General features: G+C 32.2%; 1 protein-coding gene across 1 annotated transcript; it reads right to left on the bottom strand.

Annotated features, from left to right (window-relative positions):
• Positions 1-1,512: 1,512 nt before the first annotated feature.
• Positions 1,513-22,683, bottom strand: LOC124369779 (trypsin-7-like). Its single transcript, XM_046827868.1, has 6 exons — positions 22,604-22,683; positions 21,570-21,691; positions 9,536-9,624; positions 6,871-7,132; positions 2,713-2,871; positions 1,513-1,911 (listed from the first exon to the last, which is right to left on the bottom strand). The coding sequence occupies exons 1-6, from the start codon at positions 22,641-22,643 to the stop codon at positions 1,741-1,743; spliced, it is 843 nt and encodes a 280-aa protein (XP_046683824.1). The 5' UTR covers positions 22,644-22,683; the 3' UTR covers positions 1,513-1,740.
• Positions 22,684-22,931: the final 248 nt, after the last annotated feature.

Genomic DNA, 22,931 nt, shown 5'->3' with positions numbered 1-22,931 from the left:
TAATCTAATTGCATTACTATCAATGTTCCGCATCATTATTTTACAAAATTCTACTTGACGATCAAAATTGTCATGACTTAGATGATGAATTAAACGAATTTTGTATGCTTTATAACCACTGTCATGTAAAACTTTACAAACTGAGGTTTGTACCTAATATTTCAGAAACATTTCTTGTTGAGGCATGAGGATCTTCTACAACAGATTCTACAAAATGATTCTTGTAAAACATCAAGTGGCAATGTTTGGTTTGTAGCCAATTTTGGTTGTCCAGGTTTGGGGCAGTCTTTAATGCTGCCTGTTTCCTGGAAACATTTGACTGGTTTTTGAACTCCTGATTTAGATACAGGGTTTCGATTGGGATAAGTGTCATTAAATAAATTCCTTACTTCATCATAAGATCTCACCCGGTCTCTGTAGCCTCACATTATCAGGATCATAATACGCTCTTGTTCACTTAAACACCCCATTTCAACGTAAAGTATAACAAAAACATGTCTTAAGTTAGTTATTCGAGCCAGAAACTGAACATGATACTGGACTTCCTCAAAACTGATAAGATAAGGGAGGCCTGCCCTGTAGCAGGCAATAACTGTAAAACAGGTTTGAGTTTGTAAGGAAAGTGGTTCTTTATTGATGTTATTTACCTTCTGAATGTGGATGTTCATGTTTTGCCTCAATTGATTTTTAATTAATTTTAATGAGCTGCCATTTTGCACTGAGTACATTTTGGGAAAATAAACAAAGTTGTAACAGTGACTAAAATGTTCACTTCTACTTCCTAGAAAGGTGTCCCAAGTTCCATCTCTCCATCTTTATCCATCAAAAACCAAACAGAGTGTATCATACTTTTAACTCTCACTGTATAGTGCGTGTGTGCGCGTGCGCACACACACACACACACACACACACACACACACACACACACACACACACACACACACATATATATATATATATATATATATATATGTAAAATACAATTATTTATTAAGTTTTTTGTTTTCTCATAACTTTTATTTTTTATAGCATAATTATTTTCAAACCAATGACTTTATATTTTAGTATCTAGCAACTGATTGGAATACAGAATAAATCAATAGAAATTATAGTATTTACATTTGAATTAATCACAAAGAACTGACTAATCATAAACTGATGATTTAACTTATTTTATATTTTAAAGGCAAGCCTTTAGTTTTACAACAGAACCAAATAGTTATGAACAACATGGCATTTGTTACACTGGCATTAGAAACCAAGTGTCCTACATGTTATTGGAAACAGAGCAGTCTGTAATTAACCCTGTCCAAGTAACAACAGATAAGAGCATTTACAATGGAATACAATAACTTTATCTTTCTTTGACACAAAAGTTTTGCACAACTGCCATGTAATATATTGCAAAGTCAAGGTCATACTGAGGTTGCGAGTCTAGGTTTGGGCAGAGCTGACACTGCATCAGTAAAAAAGGTCTTGATACCAGGCAAATGGATTAATAAATTATGGATATTTAATTCTTAAAATAAACTTTATTTGAACAATTAATTCTTTATAACCTTTTTGAACAATTAATGTTTGTATAAAGAATCTTATTGTCTTCTTTGTATTTTAAAAATTTTATTAACGAATAATTATAAAACTGTACATGATGAAGTGTAGGTGATACTGCTAGTAAGATTGAGTAGAATGAAGAATTATTCACTATATGTTCTTTCACAGGTGTTCAGGTAATAGGTCTTATTCATAATCATATTTTGCCCCAGTAATTTTCTTGATCCAAGGAGCTACTGCAGGTACGTCTGCTAGCCCCACAGGGTAAGCTTCATATGAGCAGAATCCTTGTGACACTCCCACAGCAAAAATGCCATAAACAGCTCCTTTATATACAAGAGCATCAGCCCAGTCACCCTGTAAATATCATAGTTATTATTGACAAATTATACCAGTAAAATGTACTAAAGTCTCTGTGTACATTATAAACAAAAATTTATTCACAGAGTGTTTTTTTTCATGTTATCAACATGTTCACTGTGGTAGACACCTTAGGTGCGCACTCAGTGTGAGTAGTTGGTCTCACTCAGTATTAAACTACAGTGAAGGTGTTAAAAATACATTGATTTTAAGTAGTAGAAGTAAATATCAAGTAATAAGAAGTCAGTTGGTTGTACATGCAAGTAAGAATATCTATCTCATTAATGTGTTAAAATATTTTAAAAAACTGCCATGAAATTAGTCACAATCACTTTTTGGGGATTAGAAACATTATTGTTGTATATTTGCATTTTATTTTCCTGGTGGTTAACTTTACAATTCAAAACTAACCTGTATTTGAGAATTTGAGTGATTATTTTCAGGAATTGGATTTTGAAAACAGTACAAGCTATATTTAATATACTTTTAACATAAAGTATAACAACTAAACAAGATAGCATGTAACAACTGTTCTTTTAAGAAGAACAAAGTTACTCATACAATTGGAAGAAATTAAGGTAAAATACAGTTAGTATGGTCTAAATTAATTTTCAGAACTATCACTGTAAATAATTTCAAAGTATAATTGATAGTATGAAATGTAAATATAAGTAATTTGTATGCATATGAGTGAATTTTTATATATAAGTCACTATATGTGTATTTAAGATATTATTTTTTCTTGATTTCTAATAGAAATGTTACATTAACTTTACAAATAAAGAAGTGGGTACTCACTTCGCAAAGTGTTGTCTTGCCTTGGTTGTAGGCACAGGCCAGCCGAGGTGTCCATGGAACTTTGATGGCTTTCAAGACATCAACACATTGTTTCTTGGGCAGCCAATAGAGAGTACCCTCTAGCAAACGACTCTTTTCTACCTCATTATTCAACAATGGCTGTAACATACACAATATGTTGTTTTCGTAAGGTACATTTATATATTTTTCATATATAATTATTATAACAAAATACTAAGATTATTTTTCTATCCACATTTTAAATTAGATATTGGTGAATAACAAGCGTTAAGTAGCTGAGGGAATAATAGGATTTTGGATATTCACCATTGTTATATATTACAAAAATAGGACACTACAATTCAATTGAAATCCACCCTATTCCTCAAGTGTTAAGATTAAACATGCAAAAAAACTTAAAAAACAAAAAAGTACGGCAATAAACTTGCCACACACCAAACTAAATTTAACAATATAGTATATTGTGTCCCAAAAACTCAAGCAATACCTGACTGGTACACCAACAGCTTAAAGTCCAGACTGGTGAGAATGAACCCAAGTGATATCACTGCACAGAACAGCATATCTCACACGCACAGATGTGACATTTGTTATGTATGTTTAACATTGTATGTTCAGGGTTTATGACTCCTGGAGAAGAGGGAGTCATAAACCCTTTAAGTTTATATATATATATAATTATAACAACGATGGAATAAATAGTTAAGTTTATGCAATTGACTTTTTATTAGATAACTTTTTTAAGTTTCAGAGTCTTAACCTTTTAATATAATTTTTCTGAAAGCACAAAAAATTGTAATTTTTTATCACCCATAAGGATTTACTGGCAGATACTAGGTATGTTCAAAAAGTAATGGGAATTTTCATTTTGTTTTTTTTAACATGTATTTATTTGTCTTATACTAGTGCTTCTTCCAATCCTTGAAACACTTCTAAAACCTCAATCTTTGGGACAGCCTTTGGCTCTTTCAGCAATGTACTTTTATTGTCATCTGCGCTTGTAAAACAACCTTTAAGGTTCTCTTTAATTTTGGAAATAAAAATATATCACATGGAACCATGTCTCTGGAATATGGAGGCTGGGACATTGTTACAGTACTGCTTTTGGCCAATAATTGACGAACAAGCAATGAAGTGTGAGCAGGTGCAATGACATGGTGTAAAAGCCATGAATTGTTTTACCACATCCAGGCATTAGTTTTAATTACCTCTGCAAACGGCGTTGAACTTGCAGGTAGTATTTCTTATTAACCGTTGATCTTGTGGAAAAAATTCATGCTGCATTATGCAATTAAAATCGAAAAACAAAGTGAGCATAACCTTCATGTTCGACTGCACTTGTCAAGCCTTTGTCAGTCTTGGCAATCCAGAATGCCTCCACTGGGATGATTGAGCCTTAGTTTTAGTCATATTCTTAAACCCATGTTTCGTTACCTGTTATAACAAGTTTTAGTAAACGTGTATCGTCGTTGACCTCTTTTAGAGACTTCTGAGAAACTTCCATTATTTTTGTTTAAAATTCAACAATTTTGGAACAAATGTTGCTGTCATAAGTTTCATATCCAAAACATTTGAAAAGATTGTACCGTATTTTTTATAAATTAAGTAAATGTTATTACTTTTAGTCAACTTTCACTTACATTCTGTAAAAATTTCATACCCTATTTATAGCTGGCTTTCTGTACGCATCATTACAAGACACCCTAAATACTACTCTAAATATTTGCAGTTTTTCAAGGAGGTATGAAATGTTTCAAAAACGTTTTTGGTATATTTTCTTGTCTTTAAGAAGGGTATTTTCAATGTCTACGACTAAGCGTTATTTAAAATTCAACCCAACTGAATACTAATAGCATCACCTTATTGCTGTATAAATCCATTTGATACTACCACATGATAGCATTTACAAGTATAACGTCAAAGGATTATAATGAGTGGGATATATACACGGAAGAGGAGAACGTTTATTTTGAAAATTCGTGGTGAATGGAACTAGGAAGACACTTTGATGCTTTGGAGTAAAGATGTGGATCTTGGACATATATCAGATTAAAGAAATGACAAGGTTTTATTACAGCCAAAAACTTTCATAGGTTTAATTGTCCTCTAGGTAAAGTAAGTTTGTTGACTAGTGCTCATACAGTAGTAACATATCAAACTTTTAATTCTACTTGAGGAATTAAAATGGTAACATTTTGCTATGATCATTTTATGTTTAATAGGGTCTGTAGGGATTTTATTTCAACCAAGAACTCCTGGTAAACTAAGAATGTTAGAAACTCCTTATAAATCAAAAAATCAGAAAACACTTGTGGAAGGTGGTTTATGAGAAAACTAAAGCAATAGAATGTTGTGCCTGAGTTAATAATAGAGAAAGTTGGTTTCAGCCACCTAGTTTTAATTTTTCATTTTGTGTAGGTCTGTAAGTATTTTCTTACTTCAGAAAAATATCCTTTGATTATTTATTATATGGCACATGTAGTATGAATTCCCTTTGTTTCATGTATCTTATGTCATTAAAGTATCTTAATGGTATCCAGGAGCTGTAGGAGGATTTAGATTTAAAGTTACATTTTGTGTTGGACTATTGTACGGATTATACTTTTCCACATTCAGTTACTTATAACAAAAAATGTTTGATATATGTTTGTATGCTCTATTTATAAATATGTTTTTTTATGTATATCCCAACGTTAAAGATTGGGATTTCTAATAAAACTATTAGAACTGTAGAATACTCTGATCCTTATTATTGGAATCTCAAAATTACTAAATGTTAAAGGTACGTGGATCAACCAGTATCTGTATTACTTGGATACTTTTGATAAATATACATTCAGTGTCATTCAAATATTAGAAATGTGCAAATGAATGTATAATTTTACATTTATTTATGTATTGTCTTCATTCACTATTATTAAAAACGGACACACATTTAGATTAACTGAATAAACATAGGTACTGATGTAACAAATATTTCAATATATCTATCACTATGGCCCTAGTGCAAGCAGGTATGAAACTTGTCTGACGTAAAATAGCTCAGCTGCAAACTGTGTTTGGTTTACAATTTGTTTCTAAGTTGTTTTGGTAAGAAATTCCAAGTACTATAGGTACATTGTTATAAATAATGTTTCATAAATTGTTGGTCTGTATTGAGGAATACATAGCAGAGATAAACTAGAGAGTGTAATTTTTGCACTTCACTTCCCATAAATACAGATTAAAAATTGTTTGATCTATATTTTTGGAAACCAGTTTTCAAAATGAAAGTCAAGATTCAGATTTGAATTGATTTTACATCAATATTTATAATTCCTATTCTTATGGTATTATATGCACATGAAGATTCAATAAAAATTGAATTCAATATAACATTTTAAATGCACTCTCTTAATCCAATATCTTAATAATTGGGGTTAGTGACGTATGTACCACTCTTGAACATCATTTGGTTTAGCTACATATAAGTTGCAGTACCGGTACTAGGTTTTATTTTACCCAGTTTTTAGGTTTTATTGGACAAGTATAAACCATCAGAAGTGAATCCTCCTGGAAGTTGCCTACTTTCAAATACATTTGTAAATCATCAGCCTGTGAATTAAACATAGTATGTCTTACAACAATACTGACTATTGATAAATTAACAAATCAAAAAATTAGTTGTAAATTATAAATAGAGGTTCTTAATATGAGGCTTAAGGAGCACCATGTGTGGCAGTTTTCCAGTTAAATATGAGTTACTATGACTTAAACACATCTTTTTGTGGTCTAGTATTATCTCATCTAAGATAGAGGTTTTGTAGTAAATACCAATTTGTAAATTGAGCTAGAAAGTATGCTTTGACAATTGTACCAAAGTCCATGCTGAAATGGAACAATCTTAAGACAGACTGTCCAAAATCTATGGTTTTTTTAGATAATTTGAATGTAAAAAATAAACTCAAACCATTTGTCCTCAGTTACCTTCAACAGAACAGTCCAATTACTATAAAAAGTGAGATCAGTCCTTGCTAGAAGTAATGTGTTACTTACTTTTCCTAATACCTAGTCATCACATTTACTTATTATATTTATATAAAAAAAGGGTTTATGTTAGGAAATTTAATTCATTATTCAATTCTCACATGAACTTACCATATAAGTGGGCGGCGCTGTTGATCCATAACCAGCCACTGAGAACTTTGTACCAGGTTTGGGTTGTTTGGTGCCAAGTTTGATGGGTTTTATTTTGTCAGACCATTTGAATTCCCCTTTGATTTTGCAGACAGCATAGTCATAGTCTAGGTTACCATCTATATACTTGGGATGCAGGACAATCTTTTTAACCTTGTATATCTCCCCAGTTTTACCATCATTGCTGGCAGCAACCACATCAAGATCACCAGGATTAGGAAAGCTAACAGAAACAGGAACAAACATATAATAAACACATTGTATTTGAGTCAATTTCATAGATGTCTTCATCTGAGCACTTGCTAGGCATCTTTAAAAGTTTTGATATATCAGTCTGATACATATATAAACAACTGAGAACAAATATATCAAAATTTTAGGACAAATCCAGAATAATGCAGAATCGTTAATTTTCAGAAACTTCAGAATTGTGAATATTAAATTTTACAAATATTTAATTAATAAAACTACATTATATTATAATTGGTTATAAGTAAGAGGTTATATTAATTGAAAAAGACAATTGGACCATTTTTCATCATGAAACCTAAAAACATTGCCTAATATTAAAATGTTACAAAAATCGGTGTGGGAGATAAAGATGCAGAACTTATGTTGTGGTTCGTGGGTTCGTGTTAGCTTGGTATCCACTGATTAGCCTTGTTAAATTTGAAAATTTTATACATGGCAGCTGTGGGAGAGATTGCCTAGTTTCATTTAAGAGGTCCAATTTTGATGATTTTATTTAGGCTATTGCATCAAACAAAAATATCCACAACCTTTTGTGGGCAAACAGAAATGTTCACAACACATTGTGGGTACTTCATTTTTACGCCATAGCCGAAATGCTGATGACTCATCTTTTGAGCAAATGCATTTGCACACACCGTGTTATGATCAGTCTATTTTGACCACAGTCTCAGATAAAATGCCCACAGCTCTTAGACTTAACCAGAACATGTTGTGGGTAAATATTGTGGATAGTGGACAATTAAAAACAAAACATACAATGTAAGCAATCTCAGTGCATTTGTTTAGCATTTTTTCTAATTTAATTAAGATTTAAACAGGTGTTTGGGCCAAATTAGTTAGATTCAAAAGGGTTAAATGCATGAAAACATATTTTTAGTTTTAATTGAGGCTAGAATAGAATGCTTCAATGGTAGAAATATCCAAATAAAGTAGTTGTATTACAAATCAAGAATTGAGAATTATAATGTAATGAAATCAAAACTTTGAGTTTTGAGCATAGACAAAAACGTATAGGAACGTCAAAGGGAATGTTGGGAACGTTTCTGTCAATAAAGCTACAGCCGGTTTTAATATAAAAATTGTGTTTGCTGTTTTTGAGAATATATGTAATTTAACTTCTAAAATAACCCAATAAACTTCAGAAAATAGCACATTCACTTTCACAAAATTATTTACAAATTTTTCAAGACTTAACCTTTTAGATCTTATGTGGAGGGGAGGAGGGGAAATTTGATTTCTGCTGTGTTTTCATTTGATAAATAACTGTTAGGACGAACATAAACAAACATTTTGAAATACTTCTGTAAAGGAGGAAGGGAAACTGAATGTCAGCTGCAGTTTATTGCTGCTTTGAAATACCAGAATAGAACATTACATAGGTGTTTTGTAGTTGCATTTGAACAAAGAAATGTTAACCCTTAGCGAGCCACAAATAAATAACCAAAACTACTCCTAAGAGCCATACACCTTAAAAATAAAAAAATTCCCACATACCAAAACCAATTTTTTTTTTATAATTCTTATAACATAACAGGTAAAAAAACGACAAAATATTTTTTTTCACTCTTTATTGTTAATTTACAGCCAAAAAATGATAAAATCATAATTTCACTGAAAAAATTTAATTTTGACATTCTATGTGTTCATATATAAAATTAACAATAGTTGAACACAGTTATTGTTATATTTTACTAAAAAACAAGCATATAGTAATTTGTATTTAGAGAAAATATAAAGAATATAGTAAAAATTTATATATATATATACAAATTAAATAAAATCAATGAACTAAAAAAAAACTTGACAATAAAGCCCTACATCACGATAATAATACATAAACTACACTGCAAATTGATTAAAAATATTGATTAACATCAAAATTGAAAAGATAAATACGCAGATCGAAAATGGAAGGGCGAATAAACATCTAACCTCACGGAAGGCTACTGGCGGACTGAGCGCGCATCAGTAGACGTCATTGGCTCTGCGGGAGACTATGAACATCCGGCCGCCCACTATTTTGTCGATCGAACAAGAGCCGTGACCTTCAAAGTAGACACGAACGATTGTCTCTTGTTTAGATAAACCTTGTTTGACAGTTTTTACTAAGTTTGTTACCCAGAAATGCTTTTAAATAATATTAAAATAAAAAATTGATTTTGCGTCAGTGGACGTCGTTGGCTTTTAGCGCTAGTTTAGGCATGACGTCTAGTAACGTCGTTGGCTCGGTAAGGGTTAATCCGCCAGATAAAATAGATTCTAAGTTTGTGCGCTAATAATCAAACACAGATGAAATCTGAATCTTTGATCCTTGTTTGTGCAGATTGAGATGTGAACTAAATTGCAATCACAGAAGCTGTGTAATAAAACTTACCCATACGCACATGCTCCAATAGTGAGGACCCATTGAGAGCTGACAATGCTGGCAGCACACCAGTTGGATCTTTTAATTTGGAGTGAGACCTACACAGAAACATCAGAGGTATGATTAGATACAAGAAATAAACTAAAATAATATAAAAAAGGTGTGTTCTCTCCCCAAAACTATGAGTGATTCACTGTACACAGTTTTATTATTTTGTCAGTATCTCTATTTGATGTGCTCCTGGCACTCATAATTTACTAAAAAAACAATGTTAATAGGCTCTACAAGGCATGTTTATTAAAGAAATTGCAGTTTATATATATATATATATATATATAAATATATATATATTATATATATATATATATATATATATATATATACAGGGTGTATATTATGTCTGGAAACACCCAAATATATCCTTTAATAATTTAAATATAAATTTGAAACCTCTTACAATCGTGATAGAGATTGGGCATCTACTTTTTGGAACAATGTTTTGTTATGTCACACCAACGGGGGACGTCCTGGCCGAGGGTATCGTGAATATTCTTAATGGAAGCCTATACCTTGTGATACATAATTTTAAAGGTAATAGCTTACTGAATTGAATGCCACAAACCGCATCTCAAAGGAATTATTCTATCAGAAAATAGAGCATTTTTAGTATTGAAAATTTACTGATGTTCAACAATGTAATTTTAACATGGTTCTTGCCACAAAATGTGTTACACTAATTTTTTTAGCATTTTTTAAATGTTCAATTAAAAATAAAATAAACAATTTATTTTTAAGCTGGTTTCATTAGTACAAATTTACCAGTTTTTATTACAATGAATAAAACTTATGAGTCACTTTCTCTCTGATTACTTATGAATCGGTACTTGGTGTTTTCCAGTCAGCAGGAAGGTTTAAAGAGACAAAGGTCACTAGCCTATGAGAAACATTATTGTGTTATTAATCATCTGGTCTACAGGTTTCAGTTTGTTGAGCATGGAGCTTTTCACTAGACAAGGTCTAAGCTTGGGAATTACAAATGGACAAAGGTCATATCATTCCTGTCGAGTTAATCAGTGTCTCTGAAGCATTGCTGTCAACAAGTTATCTAATTACAGTAGTTTCAGTTTTTATTTTGGCATTTTAATGGAATTGTCTGAAAGAGAACGAATTACTCTGTTGATGATGCGAGGATATGGCGATCGTCAAAGATCTTATCGGAAAGTTTGTAATTTGTTTAATGACACTTTCCCAGAAAGGAATCCCATAAGTGTTTCAACAATATCAAAAAACTATTGAGCGTTTTGAAATGACAGGGAGTGTACGTAATCGGCCAAAGTCGGTAGGATACAATCTGCAACAGATGAAGAACATGCACTAGATGTTTTGCAAACATTTATTGAAGACCCACATACATCGCTCAGAAAAGCTGCACAGCAACATGATATGCACCCTATGTCTGTGAGTAAGATTTTGAAAATTAATAAATACAAACCATTTAAAGTTCATTTAGTCCAACAGTTTAAGTGAGGATGATTACGACAGAAGAGTTGAGTTTTGTGAACTTGTGATGCGCAAATGTGATGACAATAGAGATTTTCTGACCAACATACTATTTTCTGATGAGGCAACTTTTTTCCTAAATGGCAATGTTAACAGGCACAATTGCCGTTACTGGGCTAGTGAAAACCCACATTGGATTACTGAGTCCCATTCACAGCAACCACAAAAACTGAACGTATGGTGTGGAATTTTAGGTTAACAAAATTGTTGGACCCTTTTTCATCAATGGAAATTTAAATGCCGAACTTTACTACAATATGCTCCAAAATGAAATAATCCCAGCTATTCAAATTGCATCAGGAGAATACTTTGATAATGTATGGTTTCAGCAGGATGGTGCTCCACCCCATTATGGGAGACAGGTAAGAGAGTATTTGGATTTAAGGTTTCCTCATAAATGGATTGGCCGAAGAGGAGAAATCGAATGGCCTCCAAGATCTCCGGATTTGTCACCAATCGATTATTTCCTATGGGGTCATTTAAAATCCAATGTTTATAGAAGAAAGCCTCATAATTTGGAAGACCTAAGAAACAGGATTATAGAGGAGATTGCTTTGATAACTGAAGAAATGTTAGGCAACTCTGTCGAATCATTTTACACAAGATTGGCTCATTGTCAAACCGTAGAAGGAACACAGTTCGAAACAATTGCTTTGACACCAAATGCAGGTAAAACGTTTGTTGTAAGACTTTTCTAACAGCATACATTATTTTTTATTTGTAATAAGAAATCAATAACATAAGTATTTCCATAATTGTACTGTAATAAAAACTGGCAAATTTGTGCTAATAGAACCAGCTTAAAATGAAATTTTTGTTTTTATTTAATTGAACATTTAAAAAAAATGCTAAAAAAATTAGTGTAACACATTTTGTGGCAAGAACCATGTTAAAATTACATTGTTGAACATCAGTAAATTTTCAATACTAAAAATGCTCTATTTTCTGATAGAATAATTCCCTTGAGATGCGGTTTGTGGCATTCAATTTCAGTAAGCTATTACCTTTAAAATTATGTATCACAAGGTATAGGCTTCCATTAAGAATATTCACGATACCCTCGGCAGGACGTCCCCCGTTGGTGTGACATAACAAAACATTGTTCCAAAAAAGTAGATGCCCAATCTCTATCACGATTGGTAAGAGGTTTCAAATTTTATATTTAAATTATTAAAGGATATATTTGGGTGTTTCCAGACATAATATACACCCTGTATATATATATATATATATATAAAAGTAAACTTTTTGTAAAAAGTTTATTTATATATAAAAGCTCACACTTGTATCTACAATCCTGCATAGCCCCCATCAATATTAACGAAATTATCTATTAAAAAACAATCTTTTTTATAACGTTATCGTAGAAGTTTGCCATTTGAATTGACAGTGATTGCAATGGTCATTTTGACAATATTGTTGTAATTTCTGCGTTAACCTTCAAAGTGCTTCTTCAGTTTCAAAAAAAAAATCTGGAAGCTAGATTGTGGCTGTATGGAGAGTAATCAAATTGGTCCCAGTCAAATGCAATGAGATCTTGAGTTTGTTTAGCGAATTTTTCAATTTTCGTCATAGATGAACATTGTCATGCAGCCAAACAATCCTTTTTTCAATAGGTAAATATTCATTAAAGATGTCATAGAGTACACTTCTTGAAACTTGAAGGAACTTCTCTGGTAACAAAGAATTCATGAAAAGTCTGTTAAATTTTATTTTTTCACTCACTCTCTGTACCAAATCAAAGGGTTGTCCACTTCATTTTTCATCATGAACATTCTTTTGGCCATCTTTTAAAGCTTTTACCCATTTACATGCCATTTCATCACTTATAATGTTCTGTCCATATATTTCATAAGTCTGATGGGGAATTTAAACTCTTCAACACTTCTGGTAGTAAAGAAACAAATAAATATGTGTTATAGTCAATAACAATATAAATATATGTTATAGTCAGCATGATTCTTATTGACAGAGGCATTTTAAATAGCATAAACAAATGTAAACACAATCAATTTTTGCCATACTGGCTTTTGTGGCCTGCCAACAGATGAAGGTAGGCAGTGCGCAAGTGCCGGACATCAGCCGTAGAGCTGCAGTGGTGGAATTTCAAAATGATACTTGCTTATAAAATATGCCTCGTTTATACAAGGTGTAGCTATTATTTAATGATAAAAAATTGTAAAACTTCACTTTTATTTTGTACATAATCACTCATTGTCACTTTCAATATACAGTCCTATCCCTACAACGATCTCTGCAAATTTTCCATTGTTGGAAACAGTGCTGAAAGACATCTTCTGTCAGTTCCTTCAGGACAAGTGCTTTCTCTTTTACAGCTTCCACAGATTCAAATATTGTCCCTTTTAATGCAGATTTTACCTTAGGGAACAGATAGAAATCACATGGTGCAATATCTGGTGAATAAGGTGGATGTTCTAACACTGGGATGCTTTACTTGGCTAGGAACCTCTTGACAGATAACGCGGAATGAGCTGGCGCATTGTCTTGGTGCTGAACCCATGATTTGTCTTTCCACATTTCGGGGAGTTTTTCCCTTACTCTTTGATGTAGTTTAGCAAGTACATCAAGGTAGTAATTTTTATTAACTATTTGACCTTCAGGAACCCAGTGAAGATACGTAATCTCATGAATATAAAAAAAGTCACTGGTTTAAATTTTGAATTCCTCATTTGAGCTTTTTTTTGCCTCTCAATAAAAATGGGCTTTCCAGTGCATAGGTTGGCACTTCATTTCTAAATCATAAGCAAAAGCCACATTTCATCACATGTTATTATTGTTTGCAAAAAAGTTGGTAGTTTTTAATCGCCTACAAAGTGTAAGTAAAACTTTTGAAAGCTTTTTGTAGTTCAAACATTAGAATTTTAGGTACCATTTTAGCACACACTTAACGCATGTTAAAATCGTTATGTAAAATTTGCCTTACACCTTCTTTATCAATACCTAAAGTTTTACCTATTGCTCGAATATTTAATCGATAGTTGGACCGAATCAAATTATCGACTTTTTTAACATTTTTATCCGTTTTTGATGTTGAAGGGTGAACTGGCCGCTAATCATCTTCAACGTCATCTCTGCCATCTTTAAAATGCTTAAACAATTCAAAAACATGAGTCCACGATAAATATTCACTGCCATACACTTCTGTCAGTAAATGATAAGTGTCAGTAGGAGTTTTTCCAAGATTAAAGTGAAATTTTACAATAATTTGTTGCTCTACTATACACTTACCATTTTATCGGGCAAAACAAAATTTAACAATAACGTGAACATAGGCTCTGACTAAACATTGTTTTTTACAGAAGCGAGACTAGCTGCATACTAAAGAGAAAGGTTCACACTAAATATCTGTTGATTAATGGCGGTTGAAGCATGCCTCCTTGATCAGCAACAGCGTTAGTCTCGTTATTTAATAGCCACAGATTGTATATTTAAACAATAAAAATTGTGTAAACTTTTATGTAGCTATTAACATTTCTAACCAGTGTAGGTCTGTATTGTAAGCTGCGGAGTGTTAAGTATCAGCTGACACACTCTCAGTTTAGTCACAGCGCACCACTGGCTTTTCACAGTAACGAATTTGGTAATTTTTTTGCTCATGGGTTTTATTTGCTATATTTATTTTTTCTAGAATATTACTATCAGTATTCTTAAATCATATCCATAATTTATTCTACTTCATATTACTTCTTTTAATTTAAATTTTATGAAATTAATACATACACTGATCAGGATAAAAGTTCTAAACTTACAATTTTCCACTTGAATCTACGCTCACATCATTAAGGCCCATGTAGACTCATTTCCTTCTGTTCGTAATTATACAGATATTAGGTAGCAGTTTAATTATTTATTTCAAGTTCAAGGTATGAAATTATTGCTTTTGTGATCAAAATGTTTTTCTATAATTATATATTACATTATTTTCTGTTAACTATTCAGAATTATCATACTATTATTTGTTATCCAAATGCTTCATTTTCTATTCTATTTAATGTAAAATATTTACTTCTCTATGTTCAGTTTTATATTTTGTGGAAATAAATGCAAATGTCATTAGATTTAATTGCACATGTGTAGAAGACTTCAACATTGTTGAGCAAGGAATTTAAATTTGCAATAAATTCTTTACACCTTTGAGTGTACGGTACGCCTTATTTTATCTACAAGAACGTGAATGGCACTAGATACCACTTATGTTAGATACTAGAACACTTCTATTATCCTAAATTATTAATTGATTACTGAATTCATAGAATTTACAATGAAATATTTTACCTAATCAGGCCCTTATTTAAGCATTTAATATTCTGTGATTACACACAGGACGGAAAGATTTGGGGTAGCAAAATTAAAAATTAAATTTTTCATATAAACAATAAAATATTTACAAAGCATTAAAATAATTGTAATGTGTACTATATATTATATTGTGTATTGTGTAGTTTTGTACTATTCAAAACTTAATTTTCAAGACGGGTTTCATTGAACAGATTTTGTTAATTTACAAAGATTGGCGTCTCGTCATTGAAACATGCAAGCTACTAGATTGCCGAGGGTGATGTTGCAACAATCATCTGCGGCCCACTAGCATCTAGGATTGCAAGAAGCCATAATGACTGTTGTTTTAATATATTTGACTATTAACCATGAGGCTGTTTTCAAATATTTAAATTGTAATACAGTATTTACATTTTGCCTGTTTGTGCGGTAGGGTTTTGCATTGATCAATGTAAGGGACTGGCAGGTGGATAATGGGAAGAGGTGGGTTGCAGGTAATGGCTGATGGCTCAGGAGCGCATAATTGATAAATACTGGCATGGATGTAAATCATATTTAATGGTTTTAGTAATTAAATTCCTTAGGTTTTCTTAAATTTAAAAATTAAATAGCTCATAAATATTGTATGTTGGTTAATAATTTCTAAGTAACATAATTATGATAATTAAATAATAGCATATCACTTCATAATTATACATATGAGTTCAACATATTATTTTTACTTTCTGAATATTCCAAATAATACCTTTATGCAGCCACTTCCAGTGGTTTAACTTTTGCCAGTCATTATATCTACTTATTTAATCTGAACAACTGAAGTGACTCTCTTTCATTTCAAGCCATTTGGGGTCTTCAACTCAATTGCTTGAAAATGTGCCATACATTGCAATTGCTCACCCACTCAAGGTTTGTATACTCCTTTTGTTCTCTCGTCATGTTCAAGTGTGTTTTGGTACAGATTTAATTTTAGGTAACGGCCTAAAAATTCTTATTTTGGTAATGGAGCTTAGCTACTGCTCCTTTTCTTTTCCATACTTCCCACCTCATCTTGTTCTCTTAAAATTATAAAGTTATCCCTAATCTAGCTCAACTAAGAATTGAAGAGTTCTTGACCTTTCTCCCCTCAATAACAATGTTAAGTGATGCCTTTCAATCAATTTATTATTCTCTTTTCTTATTGTTACTATATTTTTTAAATTTATCACATGTTTAATTAAACAAAGTGCTACTTATGTTCTCAATTAAAAAATTACAGTAAGTTCTCAAAGTTTAACTCAGAATTGAGCAAAGTGTATTGCAATCGATTTTGTGTTTGGAAAATGTTAAATTCATAGCTCTTTAAAATAACTTACCTGAATACAGAAAAAGTATAGAAATGTTTTTTGATCATACTACATGAAATTAGAGAAATTTAAAGTAGGGAACATAGGCAATTTTGTAATTAAACCCAAATAAAAACCACTGAAGGTAAAAATGTGAAAGTTTTACAGTATGTCCATGAATTACAGCTTCAGGGATTAAAGCATTTTTTATTCATTTACAACTCGAGGAATTCATAAGTTTTTAATGAAATATAATTTAAGAAAATTACATGTTTTAAAATATTTTTTATAACAAAATTAAATGTGTTTATGGATATAAAACATATAAGATTACCAGCAGCAGTATGTCTTATACTTGGTTTCAATATTTAAGTATTTAACCCTTTGCGTGCCACGGCGACGATACATCGTCGCCAAAAAACCCTTGCGAAAAGTGCCACGGCGACGATGGATCGTCGCCGACTTACTTTGCGAAAAGTGCCAGGCGACGATCCGTCGTCGCCGTCTGTTATCGTAATTTTTAACGCTTTATTTTTCATGAATTCTTTTCACAACCAATATTGTTTTATTTGTTAACTATCCTGCAATAGATAAATAATAGTTCACATAGTACTTTATATTAGTGAAGATAAAAAAAACACAGAATAATAGAAGCAACAACAGCTGGCGGTGATCAACCGGGCGCGTAACATCGTTGACGCGTAAACAACTCGCTACGTATAGTATGCGTAATATCTAAAATAATACGTTCGGTCAAATGGTTGTGTTTACATCGTTTTGAGGTTAGGATCTTTAAAATGATTTTGTTAAATTGATATCTCCCGTGCGTGCTTGCGTGCGCGTGCGTGCTTGCGTGCGCGCGCGCGCTTGTGTGTGTGTGTGTGTGTGTGTGTGTGTGTGTGTGTGTACATATGTTTTGGGAAAATATGAAGACCATATTTTAGATATACTTTAGAACCAAAGGATAAATGTAAGTAATGCATTAATTATTTTTGTTTTAGTGTTGTGTTACCGGTACTGAAAAATGATTTTTTTCATTATGTACATAATTTCAAGCATTGTTATGTAACTATAGTAATTATATAAAAAAGTTAACCATTATTTTTTTCACATTAACAATGTTATAAAGAATATTAAAAAAATTCTTCCCATAGTAAAATTGTTTCTTATTAATTTGTCAAAAAAAATAAAAACTAAAAAATAAAAATTGCTTTATACATTTTTTTGGTTTTGACATGCCAAAACTAATATTATTTTATGTTGTTTCATTTGTTTTGTAACATTTTATTGTAATACAATTTTTTACAAACATTTTGATACCTGTTTCATAAAAATAGTATGAAAAATAAAAAAAATATATTGTTTTTTTCCGGAAGCCCGGTAATACTTCTTATTATTCCCTGGCATTTTTCGCATATGACTTGCAATATAGTTGCTAGTGCATTTCTTTTGTACTAAATTTTTTGCCTTGTGGCATTCAAAGGGTTAATAAAATGTTTTATAGTACCTTATTTTCAGACTAGCCATAAATGTGTTGTTGTTTGAAACTTCAACAGTTTAGTTAATGATTTTTTGATGCAAATTAAAAATAAGGAAAAGGTAACAGGATTATTTTGGATATTTGCCTTTGTAAGTAAAACAAACAGTAACAGTATGTTTCAAGATCTGCAATCTGATTTCTTCTTTAGGTGGATAAGTAACCTAACACAAAGACTATAAACTGTTATAATGAAAAAATAATACCAATTTGGTTTGGAATTTCAAAAGTTAAAAATTACAATAAACATTTGGAGAGTGTACAGTTCCTAATGTATTATATAACTTCATTCAAATCCATTTCCTAAAGGAAATAACAAATTATGCTAAATAGTCAACCATCAGTTGAAATTAAGCTGCTTTGGCTGCTAATGCTATAGAGCAAACTAAAAAAGAAACTTAACAAGGATGTGTGAGCTGAATTTGGCTTCTTGTATGGATATATACAAAAATCTTTTCTCTTAAAATTGTTCAAATAAGAGCTTGCCGTCACGCACAGGCCTCGACCCATGTGGCGGTATTTTTATAATAGTATGCTTGGAATTGCAATTATTGTATATTTGAAAATAAGCAGTAATTTGATTTGATTTGATTTGAAACAAATGAAACCAATTATAAATTATAACAAATCGATGGAGAGTTACATTATGGTATTTACAAATTTATCTGGAAAGAACTTATATAAAAAAGGCTCCTTCGTTTCCTAATTCATCTCCAACTTGTTTCTGCAATGATAGAATAGAATAGAATATAATATATTTTATTGTGTTGACAATAAATATTACATTGTATTGCAATAGTCAATAATACCAATTTTTTACAGTATTCATCTTAAAAACTAAATCCATTCACTCGACTTTCCATACAGTTGCACGCAGGCACACATTCATACACATACAAAAAATAAACAAAATTCATAATTCGTGGGATCAACCCCCAGGATTGCAACACCGCCGCGAATATCAATCCCAACTGTGCTCCATGAACTCGCCAACTGAATAAAAAGCACAAGACACCAGGTAGTGTTTTAATTGGGTTTAAATTTTTTTTGGATTTGTTTCTAAATTTAATGTTTCAGGGAGATTGTTAATGAATTTGATCCCAGCTTGAGAAGGGAGGCGTTCAAATGCTGCTGTTCTATGCTGTCGGGCTCGCAAGCGCCCCCGAGCTCTTGTCTCGTATTTATGTATATCACTGCCCTGCGTCAATATACACTGAAATCGACAGTAAAATAGTCTCTAAAATATACAAGCTGGGTAGAGTTAGCAGGTTGAGCTCCCTGAAGGCACTTCGACATGACTCTCTGTTCAATTTTGTGATGATTCGAACAGCTTTTTTTTGCAGTCTAAATACTCTTTCCAAGTTTGATATGGCACAACTGCCCCACAGAGAAATTCCGTACGACAGGTATGGAAATATTAATCCATAGTAAGCCATCATTAAGACATCAGACGTACAAAACTTTGATAAATTTCGAAGGACAAAAATTCCAGTTGCCAATTTAGCACATACACTTTCAATGTGAACTTTCCAGGTTAACCCTTTATCTAGGTGTATTCCTAGAAATTTAGCAGAATCAGTTTCTTCCAGAACAATGTTATCCATCATTACTGTTGGGGTTTCATAAGTATTCAACCCACGTAAACAGAAGTTGATGTAATTTGTCTTTTCATGATTAGTTTTGAGATTATTTACCAGAAAATTTTGAATGCAGGAATTAAGATCAATGAAGGTTTGAATCTCCAAAGAAGTTAGAGAATCAGCCCTGAAACAGAGAGTCGTGTCATCTGCGTATTGAATGATTTTCCCATATAAGGCTGACGCATGGACGTTATTCACATAAATCAAGAAAAGGGCAGGACCCAAGATTGATCCCTGTGGGACTCCTTGGTATATTCTAATACTACTTGATACTGCATTCTGGACCTGAACACATTGACTTCTACAGCTCAAGTATGAGTGGAGCCACTGGTGTGCTGTCCCCCGTACACCACAGCCTTCCAGCTTGTGTAGCAATATACCATGATTAACAGTATCAAACGCTTTTGAGAGATCAAGAAAGACACTGAGCGTTCTTTGATGTGTCTCAAAGCCTTCCACAATAAAATCTACAAGTTGTGTGATTGCTCCAAAAGTTGATTTTCCTGGCCTGAAACCAAATTGTTGATCAGACAAAATTTTGTGTTTGTCAAGAAAATTAAGAAGTCGGTCCAGGGACAGTTTTTCAAAAATTTTGCTAAAAACAGGTAAAATTGATAGTTATCCGCTATCTTTGGATCGCCTTTTTTGAAAACAGGTACGACTTTTGCCAATTGGAGTGCGGATGGGAATGTGCCAGTTTTGAAAGAAACATTTATGATTTTTGTCAATGGGCTTAATATGTGCTGATAACATTGTTTTATAAGCCACATTGATATGCCATTTATGTCATTGGAAGTTTTAGCTGAAAATTTCTTACAATACGTCCCACTTCGTCCTCACACACAGGAGCCAGAACCATAGATGAAGCAGGGGTATGTGTGGTGACTGTATCCAGTTCCAATTCACAGTCAGCATCAAGAGAACCAGCCACTGAGGAGAAGAATTTATTAAATTCCAAAGCTATTGCATTTGGATTGGTTAATTTTATCCCATCAGCATCAAGCTGAATGGATTTTGAAGATGCTTTATTTGTTGAATTTTTTATAATGTTCCAGGCTGTCTTAGAAAAGTTAGATGACTGTTTTAGTTTATTGTTTATTTCGTATGATTTTGCAGCAGTTATTACTTTTTTATAAATTCTTTTGTAATTTCTACAGAAGGATTTGAATCTATAATCATTAGTGTTCCTGAATATTTCATTATAGAATTTTAGTTTATTTCTAGAAATCAGAATTCCAGGTGTTATCCAAGAATTCTTCTGAACTTTACTTTTTGTTTTTATTTTCCTAAGGGGAAATGCAAACATTTAAGTGGAACATGAAACAACTGTTGAAGGAGTCGAATATTGATAATTGCTATTTTCTATTGTCCACACATCAGTAGTCAATGATTGGTTGTTTGGAGCAGACATGTTATGAGCTGTTTTCTTTAGTTCTGTTCATAATGTCAGTATTAGTTTAATTAATTCCATGTCCTGTGTGCATTGAGTTTGATAAACAACTTGTTTGTTGTGATTTCCGATTTCTGCATGACACATTCACATCAATTTTTCACTATAATCTAGTTTGTACTCTATTTGTTAGCTAGGTTATCTACCTAAGGAAGAGATCAGGTTGCAGATCTCAAAACATGGTGTTGCTTTGTTTGTGTTAAAGAATTTTCAAAAACAAAATATAAGTTGTTACCAGATAAGGATGTTTTTGTATAGTTGTTGGCTTGCCATCGTAGATTCCAAGGCTGCCATCTGTTACAGACAATTCTGGCGTGACCTGTAGACTGTTGCTGCAGCCTACACAGGCAACCCAACCTGAAACATCAAATGTTACAATGCCTGTGTAATAGAAAATGAAAGACTCTTCTTGGAGGTTGTCATATTTCTAATGTTTAAAAGAGGTTATAAGAGGAATAAGAAAGCTCTTTATTGTCTTTGTATAAATTCGAACTGTAACCTTGGTAAGGACTATCACACTAGCTGATCGAAGATTGAAATAGCTGGCTTCTGAAAAATGTTGAAGAAACCTCTCTGTAAATCAGGCTCACATTAGATGATTGATAAGTGATGACTGGAAGTCATATAACACATGCCGAACTGACCTCAACACTTGCAGATTATAGAGTTCAGCCACATTTTAGCGAACCAACAACGACCTGAATATCATCTGACTCAGAAAAAGATGAGCCCTGGATCTCTTGAAATCAGACCCAAGAGATGTATGAGATTATGTGTATTTTACTGTGGGACTGGCTGTTACCATCTGTCTTTGAAATTACAAAATTCAGTTGTATATCTACCTCCTCTTCATCCCTCTTCACAGATGAATTTCTGGAGTTGGGACTGGTGCAACATACTGACTATGAATTTAACAATGCTGTGAGCCTATAGAATACTGTTAGACTCACCCACCCACTCAGCTTGTGAAATCTCCTTACAGACCCCTCATGTTAGCTCATTCAGCAAGAGTTGAAAGTAAATTGAATTTGAGTTAGCCCTGTTTACAAAGCAAGAAAAACTCGCACATTAAGACATACTATTAGAAGAACAAACTGAAGTCTCTAGCTATTAGAGGAAGAAATATCATTGATTGAATATTGAACATTTAGTATGTACACAAAAGAAGAAAACAATACAATGCACTCTCACAAAACTAAAAACAGCAATATGAGATATTAGTTGAAAATAAAATTAGTTGATAATATTAAAATGATATGAAATACTCACCCAAGGTGGCTAGTATGAAAATTGAATCTTTAAAATTCATGTTTGATAAAATATGAAGTTCAAAACTCCTTTAAATACAAGCAATCGCTTATATTTATAAGTATGATAAGATAAGGAAAAGCCAATTTTTTTATTGCTGAATCTAAAGTATATTAAGAAAAAGTATGAGTATGTGAAAGTTATTTGTTTTAATCGAATGAATGCTTCTTAACTGTTAAGTGCTTAAATCACTCCCTTACAATGCTACCTCTTAAGACCCACTTGATTAAGGCATCTGACTACCGGCAACAACAATGGTTTTTATTTTTTTAATTCTCACCTCACAACT

This window comes from Homalodisca vitripennis, chromosome X (genome assembly GCF_021130785.1).
Source record: "Homalodisca vitripennis isolate AUS2020 chromosome X, UT_GWSS_2.1, whole genome shotgun sequence".
In the NCBI taxonomy this organism is placed as follows: Eukaryota; Metazoa; Arthropoda; class Insecta; order Hemiptera; family Cicadellidae; genus Homalodisca; species Homalodisca vitripennis.
The sequence above is the reverse complement of the archived record's forward strand: the minus strand, read 5'-3'. Positions and strand labels throughout refer to the sequence as shown.